This window comes from Phalacrocorax carbo, chromosome 5 (genome assembly GCF_963921805.1).
Source record: "Phalacrocorax carbo chromosome 5, bPhaCar2.1, whole genome shotgun sequence".
Lineage (NCBI taxonomy): Eukaryota > Metazoa > Chordata > Aves > Suliformes > Phalacrocoracidae > Phalacrocorax > Phalacrocorax carbo.
This window is the reverse complement of record NC_087517.1, coordinates 1,038,263-1,057,730: the sequence shown is the minus strand read 5'-3', so window position 1 is coordinate 1,057,730 and position 19,468 is coordinate 1,038,263. Positions and strand designations below refer to the sequence as shown.

Genomic DNA, 19,468 nt, shown 5'->3' with positions numbered 1-19,468 from the left:
CATGAGGTATCTACACCTTCTGCTGATGCACTGTAGCTGCTTAGGATGTTGCAGGTTTGGACAAGCCCAAATTCTGTGATTCTGTGACTTGGATTTTCGATGAGAGGTACCAGCACCATTCAGTCTGGAGGTACATACAGGAGATCTGTGCTCCAATTTCCCCTCTCAGGGGATTAGCAGCGTAACTAGTTTAAGAAGCTATTAGAAGCAGCAGAACTAATGTTAACTTTAGGTGTAGCCTTAACTTACAGAAAACTCAAGGTAAAATGAGCTTAAGCTAATGCTTTACCTGACTTCTGCAGGAGGATGAGAAGGTGCGTGGCGACAGGCAGTTGTTGCCCAGTAGATGTGCAGATGTTGCCCAATAGCTCATGCAGTCGGTCGGGGGGGAAAAAAGCAGGGTGCCAATGCCCACTCTGTGTCATCCACCTCACACAGTAACTTTGAAATTGGCCAGCAGGTTCAATCAAATTTGCTAGCTCTCAGAGGCAGTAAGTTGTTTTACAAGTTGAGTGATAATACATCTTCACATACAGTGGTGAGAATGCCTGGGTGCTGTTTCTGTGGGAGAGGGTGTAGCATCAGCACCTGTTCTATCAAAAGGCTGTATTCCCCCAGAACAGCATAATTATTTTTCTCCAAAAAGCCATGTGAGAGATTTGTGAGAAAAGCTTGTCTTGGAGTGTGTTCTCTCAGTCGTTACTTTCAGTACAATCAGTGAATGAGAGGGAGGACCAACCCTCCTTAGTTTCTGAGTTTGTAGACCTTCTTTCTGGTTTTGGAACTAGAATGGGGAAAAAAAAAAGTGTAGTGTAAAACTTAGTAGATAGCCATAACGTTCTTCAGGTTCCTTAACCTGGGGATGTATCTTGGAAATAAGAGGCAAAACCTGACTCCGGGAGTGTTTTGTAGTTTGATTTGGAAAATACTTGTCCAGAGGGTGTGATAATTTTGGAGTAGGTAAAGCAGTACGGTCTGCACTGCTGGTAGATACAGACTCGAATCTGGTTATTAAATTTTCTCATGTATTATTAAAAACAACTTGGGATCTTTTCACTTCTGCCCCTGCTGTATTGTGGTAGAAAATGCACTTGTAAGGCACACAGAAATTATTATAGGTAATCTATGTTTATCCTTTTACTAGATATTCTGATTATATCAGTAGGTTTCTGAAGTGTGAAATATTCCTAGGCATTTGGTTAATGAATTGTGTATTGTTGCTGTTCATTCACGGAACTTGCTCTTTTATTATGTTTGCTTCACTTAACAACAAATTTTGCTTTTCATGTGTTTGATACATCTTTGCCAAATTATTTCTGATTGTATCCATTAATCTTCAGTCACATTTGACAAAAATAAATTACTCTGATCTTTGGAAGTTACTAGTAATAATTAGATTTATTTTTTTTTAAGGACATAAAAGTTTCAGGAGTCCAACAGATGTTGGTGAACATACATTTTTAACAAATAGGACAAAGCACCCCTCAAAGAGGGCTAGGGAAAGGCCCAAGGGATAACTTCTGATGCCGATGATGCTCCCCTCCTTGGCTACGCAGCATCATGCTCTTGCTGTTGGTTTTGGTAGCATTGTCACTGAATTTACTTCACTTTTTGCCTTGCCTGCCTAACTTGAGAATTCTACCAGTGATGGAGGGGGTCTGTTATACAGAAGCTGTAGCTTCTGTAACACAGCGTGTCCTTCCACATATGTTTTATAAGTGAAAGATTGCCATTTACTTGTCCTATGGTGCTTACCTTGGTTGGGTTTTCTTAGGCTAGGTGTTGGAAGTCAGTGGTGGTTGCCTTGTAGGTATGTGCCAAAGGATGTGGCCAGGCTGTTGCCTGTATCTTATAAAAGGCATCTGTTAATCACCTGTTTCCCACAACTTCTCCTTTCACCTAACTTCCATCACATAACTGACATCGGCCCCCTCCATGAAGGAGATGCCACGGGATGTAGCGTAGACACCACTAGGGTATATGGTTTCATGGCGCCTTCGGCGAGCTTTCCTGGCCTTCAGGGTAACTGGGACCACAACTTGTGCAACGAATGTGCCACCCTCGTTCCAAGTGTCCGTTAGAATGAGCATTATCACGCTCGTTGTAGAGCACTTTGCGTTCTGGAGCTGCGTGACCGTCTGTGAGCCGTGTGGTTATCCCTTCCTTGCGCTGGGCAAACTGTCGATGCCTGCCCACGTCGGGGAACGTACGTACGTGCGTGGCTTTGAGTGAACGTTTTTCTGAAGTACTTTGTAATATCTTGTAGTGAGTGTTTTGTGCGTGTGCCCTTTGTGTGTGTGTGTAATGTGTAAAAGGAGGATGTCATGTGCTGTATGAGCCCCGCGGTGTCCGCATAGTGAGCTGTAGGTGAAGTTACTTTCTCCCTTTGCTACGCTTCCTAGGTAAGCTACTATATTTTGTATTAAGGCTCAATTATCAAACGATTTCATGTATATGGCAGAATTCTCTGTACATGTACATCGTGTTCCCTGGTGAGCTCTCCCTGAGCGGTGAGCGTGCCCGCGGCTGGCTCTCTGCTGGTTTCGGGCACCTCTTAAGCAGACTGTAAGTAAGCAGGCGAAGGTGCCAGTTGTCTGCCTCTCTGGTATGCTGCTTAAATTGTTAGTGCAATAGGTTTAGAGCTCTCTGCTGCAAAGAGTTAAAAGTATTCATGAAAATATTCTGTTCCTGCCACGAATACGAACTATAATTTGCTTGAGGGAGCATGGCCCCTATAATGTACTGTAATGCCTTTCTATTGTGAAATATCCAGGTTTTAATGTGCTTCTGTTTAAGTTCTGTTTTGACTTTTCCCTTAGGAAGGAGGCTAAAATTTTTCATTACAATATAGACAGTGCACTACACTTTGAATACAAATTTATCCATGTACGGAGTAATTTTTCTTGTGATTGTCTCTACCCTAGAGAAGTGTCTTTAATGAATTACATACAAATTGTGTAATTTAAGAAGTTAATTTGGTTTTCTGGTAACACAGGACTAAAAACAGCCCTTCTAGAAAGAGATGATTTCTCATCAGGGACCAGCAGCCGGAGTACTAAATTGATCCATGGTGGAGTGAGATATCTTCAGAAGGCCATCATGAAGTTGGATTTTGAGCAGGTAATTGTTTATGCTGGTTGTTAAGCAAAAATTGCTAGTAGACACTTCCCCTATCCCAATTACGTCCAAGTCTCCTTTTTTTTTCAGTACTTGATGGTCGTGTTCCACAGCCACTGTACGTAGACAGTGTCTTCTCCAGTTGAGCTTTCCAATGAGGGAAATTTGTGCTGCTGCCTTTTGCTTTTTTACTTTTATGGGCAATCTAATCGCCATGCCTTGTAGACTGCCTTCCTTCCCCGAAAGATACACAGGGACAGGGCTGGCTTCAGAATAAACTGAGCTTCCTACCTGTCACGATCAGAGCTTGGAGCGAGTGGTTGTCCTGTTTGTTTTAGGATGGGGAAAGAAAACTTGGTAAATGAGTGATTATATATGAATGCTTTTATGTATCCTTGTGTTGGTGGAAGCGTGATGTTCTTGCTTTGGGAAATTTGTCTTCTTATTAAAACCTCTCTAACTTAAAGTATGTTTTAATGGTTATAATACCACTACAGAAATGGTGACTTCCCCAGCTATAGGAATCAGCCTTCCTTTGTGCTGAGGAGCAACTTCATACTGATTGATTTGGAGAAGAACACTTCTGCGTTCGCGCCTCGGAGTTAGTATGGGATTTAGCTGTGGGAATTGGCACAGGAGCTGTACCGTGGGCTGAGTTCTAACCCACCCCAGGTGCCTCCTGCCCATAGTTAGGAGTAACACTGATTATTGTGCTTTACGTTCAAATGCAGAATTAGTCAACTGACCTGCCAAGGCACCAAAATGAAACCAGTGAAACTTAATTTTGTTGGGAAATACTTTCCTTAACTTTGGAATTTTTCGGCAAATCTCAGCGTGTTTTTTGAAAGAATGGTACAAATTATGTGAGGTATTTGCTCTGATAAACAGTTTATTTATTAAATGCTGCACATGGAGACAAAACTGAGTAAGGTGGGATTCACATGTATGCTTCTATTTTTCAGTACAAGATGGTGAAAGAAGCACTTGAGGAACGCGCAAATCTGCTTGAAATCGCTCCTCACCTTTCAGCTCCTTTGCCGATAATGCTACCTGTTTACAAGTAAGCTCTGCTATATCTCTCCTTTACCGTTGCTTTTGACAAGCAAGCTATCTCCCTGGAGAAGTTTCCAGGTGCCTCTTTCCAAGCACGTCTTTAAACCTGTCACAAGCTGTGTCCTCCAGGAGGTGAGATGCTGCCGTATTGTAGAAGCGTGGAGTGCTCTTACGGCACCAACCGGCCATCGCTGCTGTCTAGGAGCACATCTTGGACTTCAGCTTTTCTGGGCATTTCTACCACCCCAGCGGGGGGAGGAGGGGAGTCTGCAGCCGGAATGAGCTCTCATTCCCAGGATGTTACTTGTTCTTTCCAGTACATCCTTGTCTTCAACACGTGCTGTCACGGTGTTCTTAGCAGTGTGCTGCTTAGTCCTCACAACCACCAGTGTCGGTGCGGTGATTCAGTGCATTTGCCCTCCACAGCACATGGCAGTTTGAGAGAACAGTTTGCTTCTTGTATGAGAAAGAGACTTCCAGCAATTTGGGTTAGGTTTTTAGGTCTGCAAGAACCGTTACTCACTGTAACAGGCTACTTAAAGCAGTGAGGTTTTGCTGAATGATCGTAATGTATGGCTTCATTCCTTTCTTAGTAGAAAGGGCTTGTAAAAGCTGGAGCTCGTCTAGGTCAGGGGTCAGCTGCGCTTATTTGGTCCTGTTTGTGCAGGAGGCATTAGTCAAGACGTGCATTTGGGGAACCCTTTCAGCTTGCACATACAGCCTGGTTCTTCCCTCAACACATAGCTTTTAGATCTCACCTTGCACTGAAGTACAAAAAGCCGGTTTGTGATCCTAATTCAAGAGTAAATAAAGCCTTGAATCTGCTTGACTAACTGCAGTGATTCGGTCCGTTGAAAACAGTAGTGAACAATGCATGAGTCCTTGCATGTTTGCGTTATATCGTGGTACCACGAATTTGTGTGATGGCACAAAATAAAACCGGTGTAATACAGCGCACTGTGTTACTTAATGTGTTCTGTATTGCACTAACAGTGTCTGCAAGCACTGTTAAATTTTTTTTTATTTCACTTTATGGGGAACTTTTTTTTTCCCCCCCTGCAGATGGTGGCAGTTGCCATACTACTGGCTTGGCATAAAACTATATGACCTCGTGGCTGGAAGTCAATGTCTGAAAAGTAGTTACGTCCTTAGCAAGTCACGAGCCTTGGAGCATTTTCCAATGCTACGCAAAGACGAGCTTGTCGGAGCTATTGTCTACTACGACGGTACGTTGCCTTTCTGTGCTTTCACTATCCCACTGTGCTGTGCTTTGGGGGAGCGGGGAAACACAAGTGTGCAACTGTAGGTTAGGTACAGTGACTTTCTAAAGGGAAGAACAAGAACTTGAAGGATTCAGCTTGCATCTTAAGCATTAATTTGGTAGATAAATTGTGTTTTTCTTGACAGTAACTTACTACATGTAGGAGAGAATATATTTGTTTTCTTGGCTAGTAGGTACAGTGATACGCGAACACATTCTAGTGTTCTGGTGATTCCCTTCGATTTTGCAGCTCTGTGTGATTTTGTTATACACTTCTCAGACTGAACACTTCTGAGGTACCGTAAGTCAAGAAAGCGTGATCATTCCAGTAATGTTAAATGGTTTGCTGTAGCACTTCCACTGTGCAAATAACTTCAGACCCGTCTCGATGGCCTGGCTGCTGGTTTTGCTGCTTGCGCTGGGTTGGATGAGGCTTGGATCAATTACTTGTGTCACCAATACAGTTGGCTGCTCTGCAAAGACAGCATTCATTGTAATTATAATCAAATACTAGATTGCTATAAGACATGAATGGTTCCTGTCGGAACCCCTTTAATAAAGGGTTATGAATTAATGAGAGGGAAGAATGTCTCCAGCTCAAGATATTTAATCTGTTGTATGAGCTAGTTTTAGGTACGTTTGTGTATAACAGTTACCCAAAATCAGTGTGAGTGGGAGAAAATAAAGATGCTTTCTGCAAGTCTTTCGATGTTCATTCAAAATAGAATGGTGATTTAATAGAACTCATTGCAATCGCCCAGAGGTAGCAATTTTCACGTTCGAAAGTGTTCGTGTGTATTCGCGTTTGGAAGGAGCGTCACTCTTGTTTGTAATATAAGAATGGATAACCCTTTTTGCCTTGTTCTGTGCAGTAAGTTTAGTAGGAAGTCCCTGGCATGGCTTTATAGCGACAGGTACCGCAGTGGATCTCCTAAGCAAAGCATTTCTTAACTCTGCCCCGTCATTCTCTGCAGATGCACAAGGCAATCTGAAACAAAACTGGTGAGCGTTTAGTTGGCTTACCTGACGAATTACTACCTAGGAACTTTGCTTGTCCAGAATATTAGTGTTTGTGTTGATGTGCACGTGTCTTGTGCTTCATCCAAACTGTGGTGTCTCAGTATTTTCACTGTCATGCAGGTTGCATCTGTCAGAACCTCAGTATTTTTTAAATACTGAACTTGTACAAGTTCTAAATGTTGGAAAGTTCACTGCTTAAGTTTGAGTACCAGGATGCACTGTCACAATTGCTTTCTTGAATATTTTTTCTTTGCATCAAACTTCTCTGTTTCATGATGTGTATTTAGTTAGATTGGTACTCCCCCTTCTCCAGTCCTCTTCTGCTTCCCTTCCAAGACAGAAAGTTTTGGTAAAACTTCCTTGGTAGTGGGGCCAGCTAGGTAATATCAAAATGCCAAATGTGTTCAGGGTAGGGCAAAAAGCCGCTGATTCCTTGCAGGCTTGGTGGAGCCCTCCAAAGCATAAACAGCCTAAATACCGATCTAATTCAGTAGTGGTAGAGTTCTAGTTAGTTTTTACCTAAAGATGTACTTTCTGACCTTCTGGCAGCCAGAAGGGTTCTTCGCACAAAATGGATTATAAAGGTAGCTCTTTTCCCTTTTTAGAACTGCATTTACACTATTCATCAGCTTATCAATGGGGGCTTTTGTGCTGGGAAGAAGTAGGAGGGACTCTCAAAACGTACTGGACTCGGTATTTATGAGGCTTCTGGCAAAAGCACGTGTTGGTAATTGCAAGTTGTCTCATACGGAGCCCAGCAGAATGAAAAAAAAAGTATTTGTGCATGAATATATATGTGTAGGTTCTTATTTGGGAGTAGGATGAGATATAAGTAAAAACTAAGTCCATTCTTTCATGTCTGATGGAGACTGCATCTTCTCTGTTATTTCTAAGGTCTAGGGGAAATTATTTAGGTTATTTAGAAGCAAAATTTGTTATGGGATTATGTGATTTTTTTGTATACTGTAACAAGAGCTGCTGTAAATAGCATACATAGAAGTAATTCAGATTTATTTTTTTTCATTATCATAAGCTATCCCTTAGACTGTTTTCAGGGATCCCAGGAGCATGCAGGAAGAACGGAGTGGTTCTTTTAACTGTAATTACACTTCTCATAAGAGCACTATAACTTGAAATCTATTTATAATCTATTGATTTTTTTCACATTAAATAGATATTTTGGATGTATCACAGCTATTTGCTACTCCAGCATTCTAAAGATACACATTTACAGGATAGCCTTAAAATGAGTCTCCAAGCTTTTTTGACGAATAATTGTTTTAAACAGCGTTGCAATAAATGAAAATTCAGCAACAAGATACTGTGTGGTCCGGTAGTGGGAAGCATCTGTGCAGAAATGCAGCGCAGAGCTTGGTGAGTGACAGAGATGGCTGTGATGGCTTTGCTGCCTTCCCAAGCAACAGGAAGCAAACCCACACTCTGCGTATTGGAAACAAAGAAGCATCAAATAGGGGAAAAAAAGGAAAGGTACAAAATATTGAGGAGCAGCTTAATGGAGAAAGAGGAGTGTGTAATCCCTCTGTTTAATCATACAAGATGCATAAAATCAGGTAGCTGGCAGAGACCTAACAATTCTCCTTCAGAGGAACAGCTGCAACGCTGGCAGGGCTCTCGGAGACTAATTTGGTGAGAGATATCAAATATAGGCTTCAAGTTTTGCTGCCAGTGGAGCTCCTTGTTCGTGCTACTAAGTCTAGCCTTACTTTGCTTTACTTACAAGACTACAGCTTAGCTATGCACATCTTTATGCAGAATTTAGAGAAATAGTGTTTTGCAGTGAAAAAAACAAACAAAAAAAACCCTCTCAAAGCTCCACCAAACCTCAATTTCTTAGAAGAATAAAGTGGTTCTGAAGTCTAAAGCATCAAATTTGTGAGTTCATAATATACATTCGGGTGCTCTGAGGCTGCGCCTAATCCAGAATAAAAACTTGCCAGCTGCAGCGTTAAATCAGTTCTTATCATGCCATGTTCCAGAATTAAATTTGGTCTGCAGTGCCTCCTCCGTAGGTCAGCCTACGGCCCGCGGCGTAGATGGGCTCACGCTGACTGTGCTGTTGTGAGCAGCTTACCTCTGTTCTGTCCACAGGAAATTTGTTTTAAGGCAAAATGTTTCAGCAAGCACACGTTAGATCTTGTAAATTATTATACTTGAATTTTAATGATATACTTTCGTTCCCTAAATCTGGAGGAGTGGAGGACAGAAGGGAAAGGGAGTTGAACTTAGAGTGGAGAAGGGGATGATAAGATTGAATTAAACTCCTTTTAGTTCTTTCAGAGGGATTAGTCATAAAATAGAGCCTTAAATAACGGTGAAAATAAACATGTATATGTCTTAAAGTAGGTCATATCTTTATCTTCTCTGTCCATCCCTTCTCTGTCTTCCCTAAATAATGAATAAATAAATTGGCCTCTGAAGAATGGCAATTCTTAACTGACTCCGTATGTGCAGTTAAATGTAGTTTTATCTCGTTTTCTTGCTTTTCTCTCTCCCTGTTTCTGTCATGCTCTTTGTACCCGGAGTTGCTAATAGCACCTGCTAGCCGCATCTCTCTGCTTGGCATGTTGATCACCGCCAACGGGAAGGATTAAAAACATTCATTATGTAGGTCACTTTTTTATTTGATAAAACCACCTGTCCAGTTATGACTTACTGGTGGCAGTGATCTTTCGCAAAGGAAGGATCAGGAATGCTCTTTGTTTTGTTTTGTAATTGTTGATCAAAGTAGTGGTGTGTCAAATAATCCATTATTCATGACTGCGTTGTGTTCGGAAATGTTGCTGTGGTCGTCTTAATTACATTTTTAAAATTGTTTATACAGGCAAAAAAAAAAAAATACGGTACATTATAAATGTTGGAAGTACCAGCAACAGCAAATCACAGACTTTACCAGAGGCTATTCTTGCTCTGTCTCAGCATCAGGAAACTAAAGCATATGTTGGATGTTAGCCTGGGTGTACACAATGTGTCCTATTTATTCAAGGTTTTCTTTGAAGCCACAACTTACAAGTTTGTTTCTTAGGGGTACATGTCAGACTTCATTTAGCATTTGTTGGTATTAGGATACTCCTGAATAGCAAAAAGGCAACATTTTGGGGGAAGAATGTGGCTGCTATCTGAGCAGTGATCTGTCAGTTCCACTTATGTAGCTCAAGGAAAACTGGGGAAGAGGCACTGTGGAGAGCTGGGCTGAGATCTCAAGATCATAGGCAGAATTATTTTAAAGCACTTTAAATGGAAGAATTAATCTCCATTTAAATTATACGTAGTTCGTTATGTTAAGAACTAGGAAAAACATTACAGCAGAGATCCAACTGGCCAGAATATCTCAATTAGAATTTATAAACGCTTCAAAGTGGCACAGGTCTTTTTAAGATGCATTATTTTTCTATCTGTAGGTGCTTGCAGACTTTTTTTGTTAACATATTTTGCCTTGCAAGATGAGCCTTTAGGTCTGTAAGAAAAATTTGTGCTCTGGAGTCGGTCATGAATTTAAGATTTCAGGGCTTCGACCCTGTTCTTTGAATTTACTGCGATTTTCTGAAAGCAGGAATTAACACGTACTCCTTCTGTGGCTGTTTTGCCACATCAAGGTATCTGATTTTGTAGAACAAGACATTAAACATTTTTGGTATGCTTGCTGCGATGTAAGTAATTGTTCTTTAGTTTTTGAATTTTCAGTATTTTTGTGTGTATTCTCTCCTGAAATATTTAATATGGAGGTTATTTAAAGGTAGAAGAAGCAGCTTTGGCAGAGGATTTAGCTTCCCTTGTTTACAGCAAACCCCATGAGAAATCCTTCCCAGGCACACATGCACACACAGACACACATACGCACAAAAATCAATGCAAAAGAGTAGGGCATTCATTAAGCTGTCAAAAATGGAATAAATGGGGTATTTTTATTTAGGCTCTTGTAGCTATTTTTCCTAGTATTTGAGTGTCCTGAATTATGAAATGTTATAGCTTTATAATTCATATTTGACAAATTAATATTTTGAGAATGTTGAGCTGTAATGGGGGTATTACCCTGCTACAGATGCAGACAACTGTATGACTTTTCCTTCCCTGGATATAAAAACTCTCTGACAGTTTGTCACTGAAAAGACTTTCTATAGGTGAAATACACGGCTAACCATATTTCTTGGTATTTCAAAATTGAAGCTGGGTGAATGAAAGAAGCCTTGCAGGCACACTAACCGCACGTATAACCTGGAAAATGGTATGCGTATTCTCCATATCCCGTTGCTCTCAAATACATTTTGCCCCATGTTCTATATAATGGAGTTGTACGTGAAATCCTGAAGAAAACCGGCAGCCTGCTACGAGAGGGCTTGTAAAGGTAACGCCGGCTGCCTCTAGTGGAATGCGCGTAAAATGAAACGCGGGTCTCCGGCCGAACCTACAGAAGCGATGGTGCTTCTCCTTGCTGGCGTTAGTCTAAACACCAGTGGGGGTCTGTTCTAAACGGCGCTGCCCGATTCTCGGATACGATCCGCCGGGTCTCTGCCTGCTTGTGGTGCTCCTCGGCGCGCGGTGGCTCGGGTCACGCTGTGCTTTATCCGTTGGAGCTTTTTTTATCGTTTTCAAAAGGGATAAAATCAATAGCCTAAAATGGCTCGCATCTTTAACCCAGTTTTGCCTCTGTCAAAGGGTGCAGCCGCACGAGCGTCCCCGCAGGAGCGGCCGCTTGCTCCTAACAAAAGGGCCGCTGCGTCCGCAGCCCTCTCCTTCCTTTTGCTGGAGGCGTCCTTCCCAAAAGCATGCAGATGATAACTGCATCTCCTGCTGTACCTGTAACAATTTAATTGTGTAAGTCAGCCCAGTCAAGCATCCCCAGCTCATGACTGGGAGACATGAAATTCATTGTCATTATTGTCCCTGTCATTTTGGATCATTATATCCTGCTGCAGAATTTTCCTCACTCCAGTGCTTTCTTACCTCCAGGAAGCAGGGATTATGGCTGAGGTTGGGGTGGGGGCAGGACTGTGAACTACATTTACCTCAGGGGAGCCACAGATTAAATTGGCTTTGCTCTCTGACTTGCTGGATTCGTCTGTTTGTACGCTGTGGGTTTAAGGTTGGAAATGATGAATATTCTAGTGAATTCTGTGCCTCTCTCTTTTCTTTTTTTAATGCTCGTATAAGCAAAGGATGGGTTTTCTGTCCCTTAAGAAGTGAATGGGGAATAATTCTTCAGATCATGTTACCTGAAAGATTTAAGATTATTCCTGAGCAAAACGACGTTATTTGCACGTTGTGCCACAAACATCTGAGCGTTCCCCAGTGTGTCGTGGCTTTTAGGGGGGAAGACTCCATCGAAGCATGTAACTCCGCTGTAATTTATATGTGCGCATTTTATGTGAACTTAATAGTCGGTCATTAGTTAATATGTACACTGTTCCGTATTGTAGGTATGATTAGATGTATGTTGAAGGAATATGGATTGTGGGATGCCTGTACATCTTGCTGCTCCCTCCTCTGCTCCGGTGGCCGTCCCCGTTGTCGTTGGGCGTACGGGGCCGGAGCAGCCCCAATCCTCAGGAAGGGCTGGGGAGGTGCACATCACTCATCTTCCTCGCTGCGCCCCTCCTCTCGCATCGGCAGAGTTCACCTCGCCCAGCGCCTCCCCGCCTGTTTCGGCGCCCAGCTGTGCACTGGGTTTCTCCAGGTGCAGGGGAGAATTAGCAGTCAAAATGCTGATGCTTGACTTGCCCATCGGATGGGGTGGCTGCCTCCGGCAGCGGCAGCCCTGCCTGCGTGGTGCCTGCGGTCCCCTCCAGCTGGCACCCGGCCGCGGCGTGCCACGTCCCCGTCCTCGGGCGCAGCGCCGGCTCCGGCGTGCCACTCCGTCCCTCCTGGGATGGCGTCTGCCCCGGCTGGTCGCGCAGCGGAGGTGGGCGTCCCGCCCGCTGAACGCGACGCGCAATAGCCGACAAATCCATCGCTACGTTGTTTAGGCTCAAAAAAACCAGCTACTGCGGTGTGCAAAGTTTGCCTCAAATTGAAGTTGGCCCCAGACTGAAGCTGTTAGCGTGGGCGTCGGGAGCAGCAGCGAGCCCTGGTGCCACGCGGGAACGCGATACGCCGTACTGACATCACCACGTTTCTTTCTGGCGCGGCCGCAGCAGACCCGCCGTGACGGTTGTTCACGGTGACATTTTAGTGCAGTTTCCGTAAACTGACAGTGACAATGTTTAGTTTCATTTTAACACTGTGCTTTTACTTACACTGACATTGCAATATGATTGTAGTGACAAGTTGAAGGCTGATACAAAAGAAGTGGGAAACAACATAATTATAAAGCAGGAGCACAGAACAGTAATTCCAAATTTTGTCTCTCCCTTGGTGTGCCTGGATATTGTGGCTATTTTTTTCGTATGCCGATGTCTTAGTTTCCATAGGGGTTTTAGCTTCTGTACCGTAACTTGGCAGTAGACTTGATTAGACAGAGATGCTCAGGGTTTTGTGATTTTTAATTTGTTTTTTTTAAAAGCTTTATGGGCTTCCTGTCTCTTGTGTTCGTTTAAAACTCTGTACGTAAGTTGGAACGTATCGTACTTCCATTCCCTACTCTTCATTGTGATCTTGTTTGTTCTCATCCATACGTGCAGTTTGTTTGGTTCCTCCATTCCTTTAAACTTGTCTTATGAAAATAATCTTGAATTCCTTAAGTTCACCTTGTAAAATAGTGGTTGCATTGCATCTTGGGTGGTCTCTGCAGCTCAAGCTGTGTGCGTTAGGCTTGAGGAGTGTAGCTGTTACTGGTAAATGGGCATTAGTCCTTCCAGACCCTAGAGGAGCAGAACCCAGGGGTCGGATGCCGGCGGCTACCTCTTCACCTCCTCGCTCACAGGAATAGAGAAGTGTATTTCTTGTGGTCTAAGCTGGTGCTAAATGGAGGAAGAAAGGGATTATTTAAAATGACTGGTACTGGATTATTTAAACTTGATGTGTCGAATCTCAGTTTGAATGTTAGAATAAATTCACCTGTGAGAAGGCCAAAGCCAAGGCTTTCCTTTCCATTGAAGCTCCTACAGAGAGAGGGGGCTGAAAATATCTACATCTTAGGGCAGAGTTTAAAGAACTAAAATATGGGGGTGGGTGGGGGTTGTTTTGTTTCCCCCCGCAGTGCAAAGTGCATATTTAAACATATCCTTCTTCCCACCTGCTTGGGCCATATTTCAGCAGCACAGATAACACAGTGGAAAGCAGAATTCAAATTCTCCATGATTTCAGTGAACAGTATTAGCAGTCTGGTGCGATATTGCAGTGTCGTTACATGTGGGTGTGATGGAACTGATTAACTGAGTCAGAGCGCTCTTCCCTCTGAAGCAGTCCAAGAACAAATGCGTGCATGCTACGTATCCTAGAAAGCCTGTTAGTTTTCAGGGAGCTTTTGACTTGACCTAGGTTTCATGTGATTCAGAGAGAAAGAAATAGTTCAGGTCTGAGGGCATTTTTCATGACTTGTGACTCACGAGTCAAATTTGATGTTTACCTCTGAACTTATTCTACTTATGTTTGGGTAAAAGAACTTGCCGAGTTCTTTCTCAGAGAAGTCTGGAACAATTTTGAGTCACTCCAGCTGATTCATAATGCCTAAACTTGAATATAACCCATTTCCGTATGTACAACAGATGTTGAGTTCCTGTTTTAATGCTTGTAATAAAACTGTTCATGCAATTAAGCACTTATTTCAAAATTCGAGCATGCGGGCAGTCCTAGTAATGTAGTTGTGTGGTGATGTATAATTATCACTCATAAGCCTTGAACTTGGTAGGCTTTGGTAAGGTTTGTATGTACACGGCAAGAAAACTTCTGTGCACATGGAATAAATCATTTGATTTCACGCATTGCTTTTCTGCGCTATGTGCCTGCAGTTATCTGGAGCAAGGCTGTTGTAAGACTATAACGGGTAGGTACAGAAATATACTTTTAAAATAACTTTCAGAATATCGGTGCTTTTGGGCAGACCGGGTGTCACCATTGAGGTGATCCAGTACGACCCCTGTCTTGGTGTTGGGTGATGGGGTTTTGGGTACGTGCCCAGTCCCGGGGACTGCCTTGGGAGTTGCACTTCAGTATTCTAGTTAAATAAGTGGAGCTCGCTGGTATCAGGGAAGGAGTAACATACAAGCAAGAGACTAATTCACAAGTATTTGTTTGCCTTTATCCCCTCAGCTTCTTAAAAGAAAACAAACAAACCAAGTGCCCTACTTGTATTATGTAGGGATATATATTGTGACCATTCTGTGGGCCTGGTTCTCTCATCCAAGTATTTCTTTTAATGTATCTTTCCTTTCAAAAGAAGCCTGGTAGGTGGTTCTACGGAAAGATTTGCCCTCTTGAGAAAGTTCATTAAGGCTGTCATATAGCTTCTTGCATGGCTAATTTCCAACTCTCTATTAAACTTGACCTCCACAGCAATAAGTAGATAAGCCTAATCAGAAAAGACTGTAAATTGAGAAGAGGTGAGGAGCTTTCATGTCTGTTGCAGGGACTAACCTGTTCTTTAAAGCGAGGAGTTTGCAAAACCACACATTACCGCTGTGCTCGTGGCGTGTGAGCCAAAGCGTGTTTGGGGCAGTCGCCGCAATGCCTGCATGCGCTGTTACACGACTAATTGTCATGCAGCAGGTGTGCTCAGCAGCGGAGTGTTAGCTCTTAGCATACAGAGGTTAACAGGAACAAAAGTTACCCTCCTAGGATTAAAAGATCTTCAGCTTCTTAAAAAAAACCAAAAGGAGTCACTGGCTCCTGTGTGCTGTTTCTCTTCAGCTGAGCAGAGTTGCAGAGGAGAAAGCAGGACTCGGTATAAAAGTAATAGGTGTTGGAGTGACACAGGGCAGAATATACCAGAACTACCGAGTGCCTTACGAACACTCTGGATTTCACGCAACTCTACTGCATCAGTCACAAACAAATTCCTACAGTCTGTGGGCTTTGTTACCACTGTTGGCTATGGTTCAGCACTGATATAAAATTGAATGTACGCTATGTGCACTCTGTGGGAGGATTCTTTTAGTGCCAACGGAAGCATTGTCTGTTCGTCTTTGAAGAAATGCAACACTTGCTACTAAGGAATGAAAATAGAATTTTCCTAAATTACACACACACAAAAAATTATAAACCAAATGGCATCACTGTTGGTCTTAAAATGATGTAGGACACACTTACCCAAAATGTCTTCGTGCACTAAATGTCTTCAGCAGTGTGCCTTCTAAGAATAAGCGTGGGTTTTCTAAGCGGATTCAGTGTTTAATTTAATAAAAGCACTTGGGTCAGTGTTTTCTTAAAAGCCAGGTTGACTGCCCTTCATAAAAATTGAAGTATCACTCCATTGTCACAATATTACAAGCAGATGACAATAGTGAATAATGAGATGAATGTTCCTTACAGTTTTTCTTGCTAGAAATAACTTAAAGGATTTGAACATCTTATTTTTGAGAAGTATCATGGGAGGAGTGGCAAAGGAAGCTCAGCATGTTCCATCAGTTGGCTCTTGGATGCTTCTTCCAAAGACACTGAGGTCTGGCTGCCTTTCGTCCCACCGTTGAGTGGCATCCAGCCGACGACTGACGTGCCTGCAGCAAACACGTGCTCTCGGAACTAGCCCTCGAGCAGCAGGGCTGCAGCGGCAGTGGCCTCTCCGGGGCAGGGTGTTTGTGAACATCTGTTGTTGGTGAATGTCATAATTAGAATTTCACTGTATTGCCTACAGGTTAGTTGTGACATCTTCTGGAGCTTAGTCGTTGATGGAAAAGGGTGCCAAATTAATTGGGATTAGCCATTTGGTTGTTATAAAATAGCTTTTTGGCCCACAACATCTGGAAAAAACCCCCAGAGGTGGCATAGAGGCCTTACTCCTGGTAGCGGGGGCAGTACTTGTTGTCTTTGTTCTGCTTTGGAGCACCAGTGGCTGCTGCGAGGGACAGCGGACACAGAGCTACCTTAAGTAGGTAATCCAGGACCTCCCGTGGAAGCTTTTGGTTGCCTTGCCATTTATCACACAACGATGCCTTGGGCTTCCTGGGCATCTTCTGAACACGGTGATAGTGCTTGTGTCAAGAAAGCTTTGCACATCTGTTCTGGAGGAGGTTAGGCTTGGAGGTGTATTTATCTTGGGTTCGGAGGATCTCTGAACCTTACCTGGGGGGAATGGCATTTAACTGGGAAGTTGAAAAGGCTGAGATGCAGAATCTTTGCTTCGCTTTATCCTGCTGTTTCTCTCTAGGGCGGTAAGGATCATCTAGGTACCAGGACACATGCCAATGTCTTGGAAAGAAACATTCCTGATTCTAAACTAGCATACCTGTAAATAGCTAGTTTTACTTTAATCAGCAGAAAATATGCTTTGTCAACTGTGAACGGTGCTGTAGTAAGCACTGATCTGGCTGCGGTATCTTTCTAATGGGGGGTGTGCGTGGAGGAGCAGCAAACACTTCTTCGGTCATCAACAGTAAAAGATAATTGCATATAAAGTGCAGGATTTTAATGTAATTGTCTGGGGAAAATGTGCACCTGTGAGTTGGAGGGCTTTTAAAAAAATGAAAACGCTGTTCCTGAGTATAAAAACTATTATACTGTGACCCGAATGTCCACCAAACTGTTGCAGTATTGTTCTCCACAGATGATAAATTTCTGAGCTGGTAAGTCACTCTTCATTTCTTTCAAATCTAGACCTCTACAGATCTCTGCTGTTTATACTATGAAATACCCCAGGACTCTGCGCTGTAGATCACATCAATCTGAAGTCAGTGGGTTTTTCTAGATGTGTAGTTAATCAGGAACTGGTTATTTCCCAGTCCTCTTCCTGCAAATACATTACACGGACACTCAGAGTTCCTTTTGGACAGCTGAGAATTGAGTAATAGCAAGGGGTTTCTTGCATCGGAATAATGATGAGGGGAAAATGGATGAGAGTTTCAGAGAAAGCGTGAAAATGTCTTGAACACAGTAGTTCAAATCCTGAAATGCATTGAGTGTATCCCTAGCTCGCTCTGATGCTCTAAGCATTAGGAGTTTCAACAAAATGCTGAGCAGCTCTTGGACTTCGGGCTTAATAGACAATTGTTGCTTGGATGCTTGTTCTCTTCACGAATTACACCTGTTCCCCCACTATTTATTCTGCTGATCGGCCTCTCTGGCTTGCTTTTGGTCTGGACAAATAAGTTACAAAACTGGGAAGAGGCAAGCTTGCAGAACTTACAGGAAGGCTTCCCGGAGGCCAAAGCTTATGCTGGCCAACACTAAATTGTGCTACTTTTGTGTGGTGAATCCACACCCTGTGTCAGACAGAACCGGTTGTGTCGGGTACCGCCCTGCGCGCTGGTGGCAGCAACAGGCTGACGGAGGATCAAAAAGTAACGAAGGAAACCCTCTCGGCCCTGGGGTCCTTCTGCTGCCAAAGAATAAATGCTGCCGCGCGGGGACGGGCACTTCAGGGGTTCATCTGTACACAGGGGGCACTTGTTTGAGGGCGGTGTTTGTGGTTTGTGCTGGGTTTCTTGGCCTGTAAAGCCAAGACTTCAGTATCCTACAGGTCAGGCAGTTCCCCAGATCAGGCGCCACAATAAAGAGGGGTGTCTCCAAACACGGCGCTTCTGGAAGCCTCCCACTTCGGGCTGGAGGAGCATTTCCCGGGTTGCTTGGCAGCGTGCGCCGTGTTCTGCCTTACGTAGAAGCAGCTACTGTACTGCGGCTTGTCGCTGTGCTGTGTCCTTTTTCTGTCTAGCGCTCCCTCTGTATACGAGATGTACATTCTCCCAGCCCTGCGTTGTGAACTGCTAAAATGTTAAGGTTTGAGGTAAACCTCCTACGGTCATTTTATCCACTGCTGACACTACTGCAGCATAAATGTTGGTGCCTTTATTTAATGATTTGCCTGCCACTTCTGACAGATGGTTGTTTAGTCTTATGCATCTTGTGTGATGGAGCATCCCCAACTTTTCTTGACATCTTGCTCAGTTGTTTTGCTGTTCTTTTCTGCAGTTTATTCTGGGCATTGTTTGCTTAGTTGAATTGGAGTTACTGTTTGTTTCTTTGTCGGTGCTTTATCATGTTACTGTTTCTGTACGCTTAGTATAACTTTTTTTTTTCCCCGTGGTTGAAGACTGATTGCACTGTATCGTCTCGGCTGTGTTAGAATGAGAAGTTTGGGCAGGGGAGGTGGCACCTTCGAGGCCATTGATCCCATCTTTATAACTTTGCCCTTTTAGCTAGGAACAGATTATTTGCGCAGAGGTTCGAGATTGCACAGGCAGAATCAGAAGGACCAAACTTTACATAAACCATTTATACTAAACGTTGGGAATGCTGGCAACATAAATCAACTACAATATCTATTACCAATTTATCACTTTATCAGTATTATCTTTGATAGAAGTGGCCCGAACACGTGGGGAAGCGAGCCGTACCTTGGGAAGTTTAGCCCTCTCGTAAATTAATTATTCAGGACACACAGAGCCTGGCCCCTTCAGTGTATAGTAATTCTTTCTAGCCAGCATCCAGGACTTTAACTTCAGTGGCAATATTAAATAGGAAAAGTCTCAGGTGAAGCCAGTATTTCAAAGTAATTAATCATCTTCCCCTCATGGTCCCTCCGCCTCTCTCTTGGTTTTCTTTAACAAGGGAATTTCAGTAATAAATCTTTAATGATATATGTTAAGAATCCTTCATTAATTCTTGTCTACTTATTTCTTTTTTTGATGCTTTTATGTTGTATGTTGGGAAGTTAAAACGCACGTACAAGAAAAAACAGTTACAGCAAGCCGATAATTCGGCCCAGTGGCTGGGCGGTTGTTTCGTGGGCGCTGAATGCTGTGTGGTACACTTGCTAACAGGAGTTGCTGGTTAACGCTGGACGGGCTGTCAGACGAATGCTTAGATGCAGTTACGGAATCGCAGCACCGATTGCACAGGGAAAAGCAGAGAAGAAGGTGGTTTGCCCTCTCCTAAACTGGAGGCGAGCGAGCGCTCGGTTTCGGCGCGCGC

At 43.3% G+C, this 19,468-nt stretch overlaps 1 protein-coding gene across 2 annotated transcripts in view; it reads left to right on the top strand.

The window, feature by feature from the left end:
- GPD2 (glycerol-3-phosphate dehydrogenase 2) overlaps nucleotides 1-19,468 on the top strand; it is a 61,426-nt gene that overhangs the window by 22,537 nt on the left and 19,421 nt on the right. For both annotated transcript variants that reach the window (XM_064450918.1, XM_064450917.1), the window contains exons 4-6: nucleotides 2,996-3,120; nucleotides 4,080-4,177; nucleotides 5,233-5,396. In XM_064450918.1, coding sequence (XP_064306988.1) covers nucleotides 2,996-3,120; nucleotides 4,080-4,177; nucleotides 5,233-5,396 — 387 coding nt within the window. The remainder of the gene's footprint in view (nucleotides 1-2,995; nucleotides 3,121-4,079; nucleotides 4,178-5,232; nucleotides 5,397-19,468) is intronic.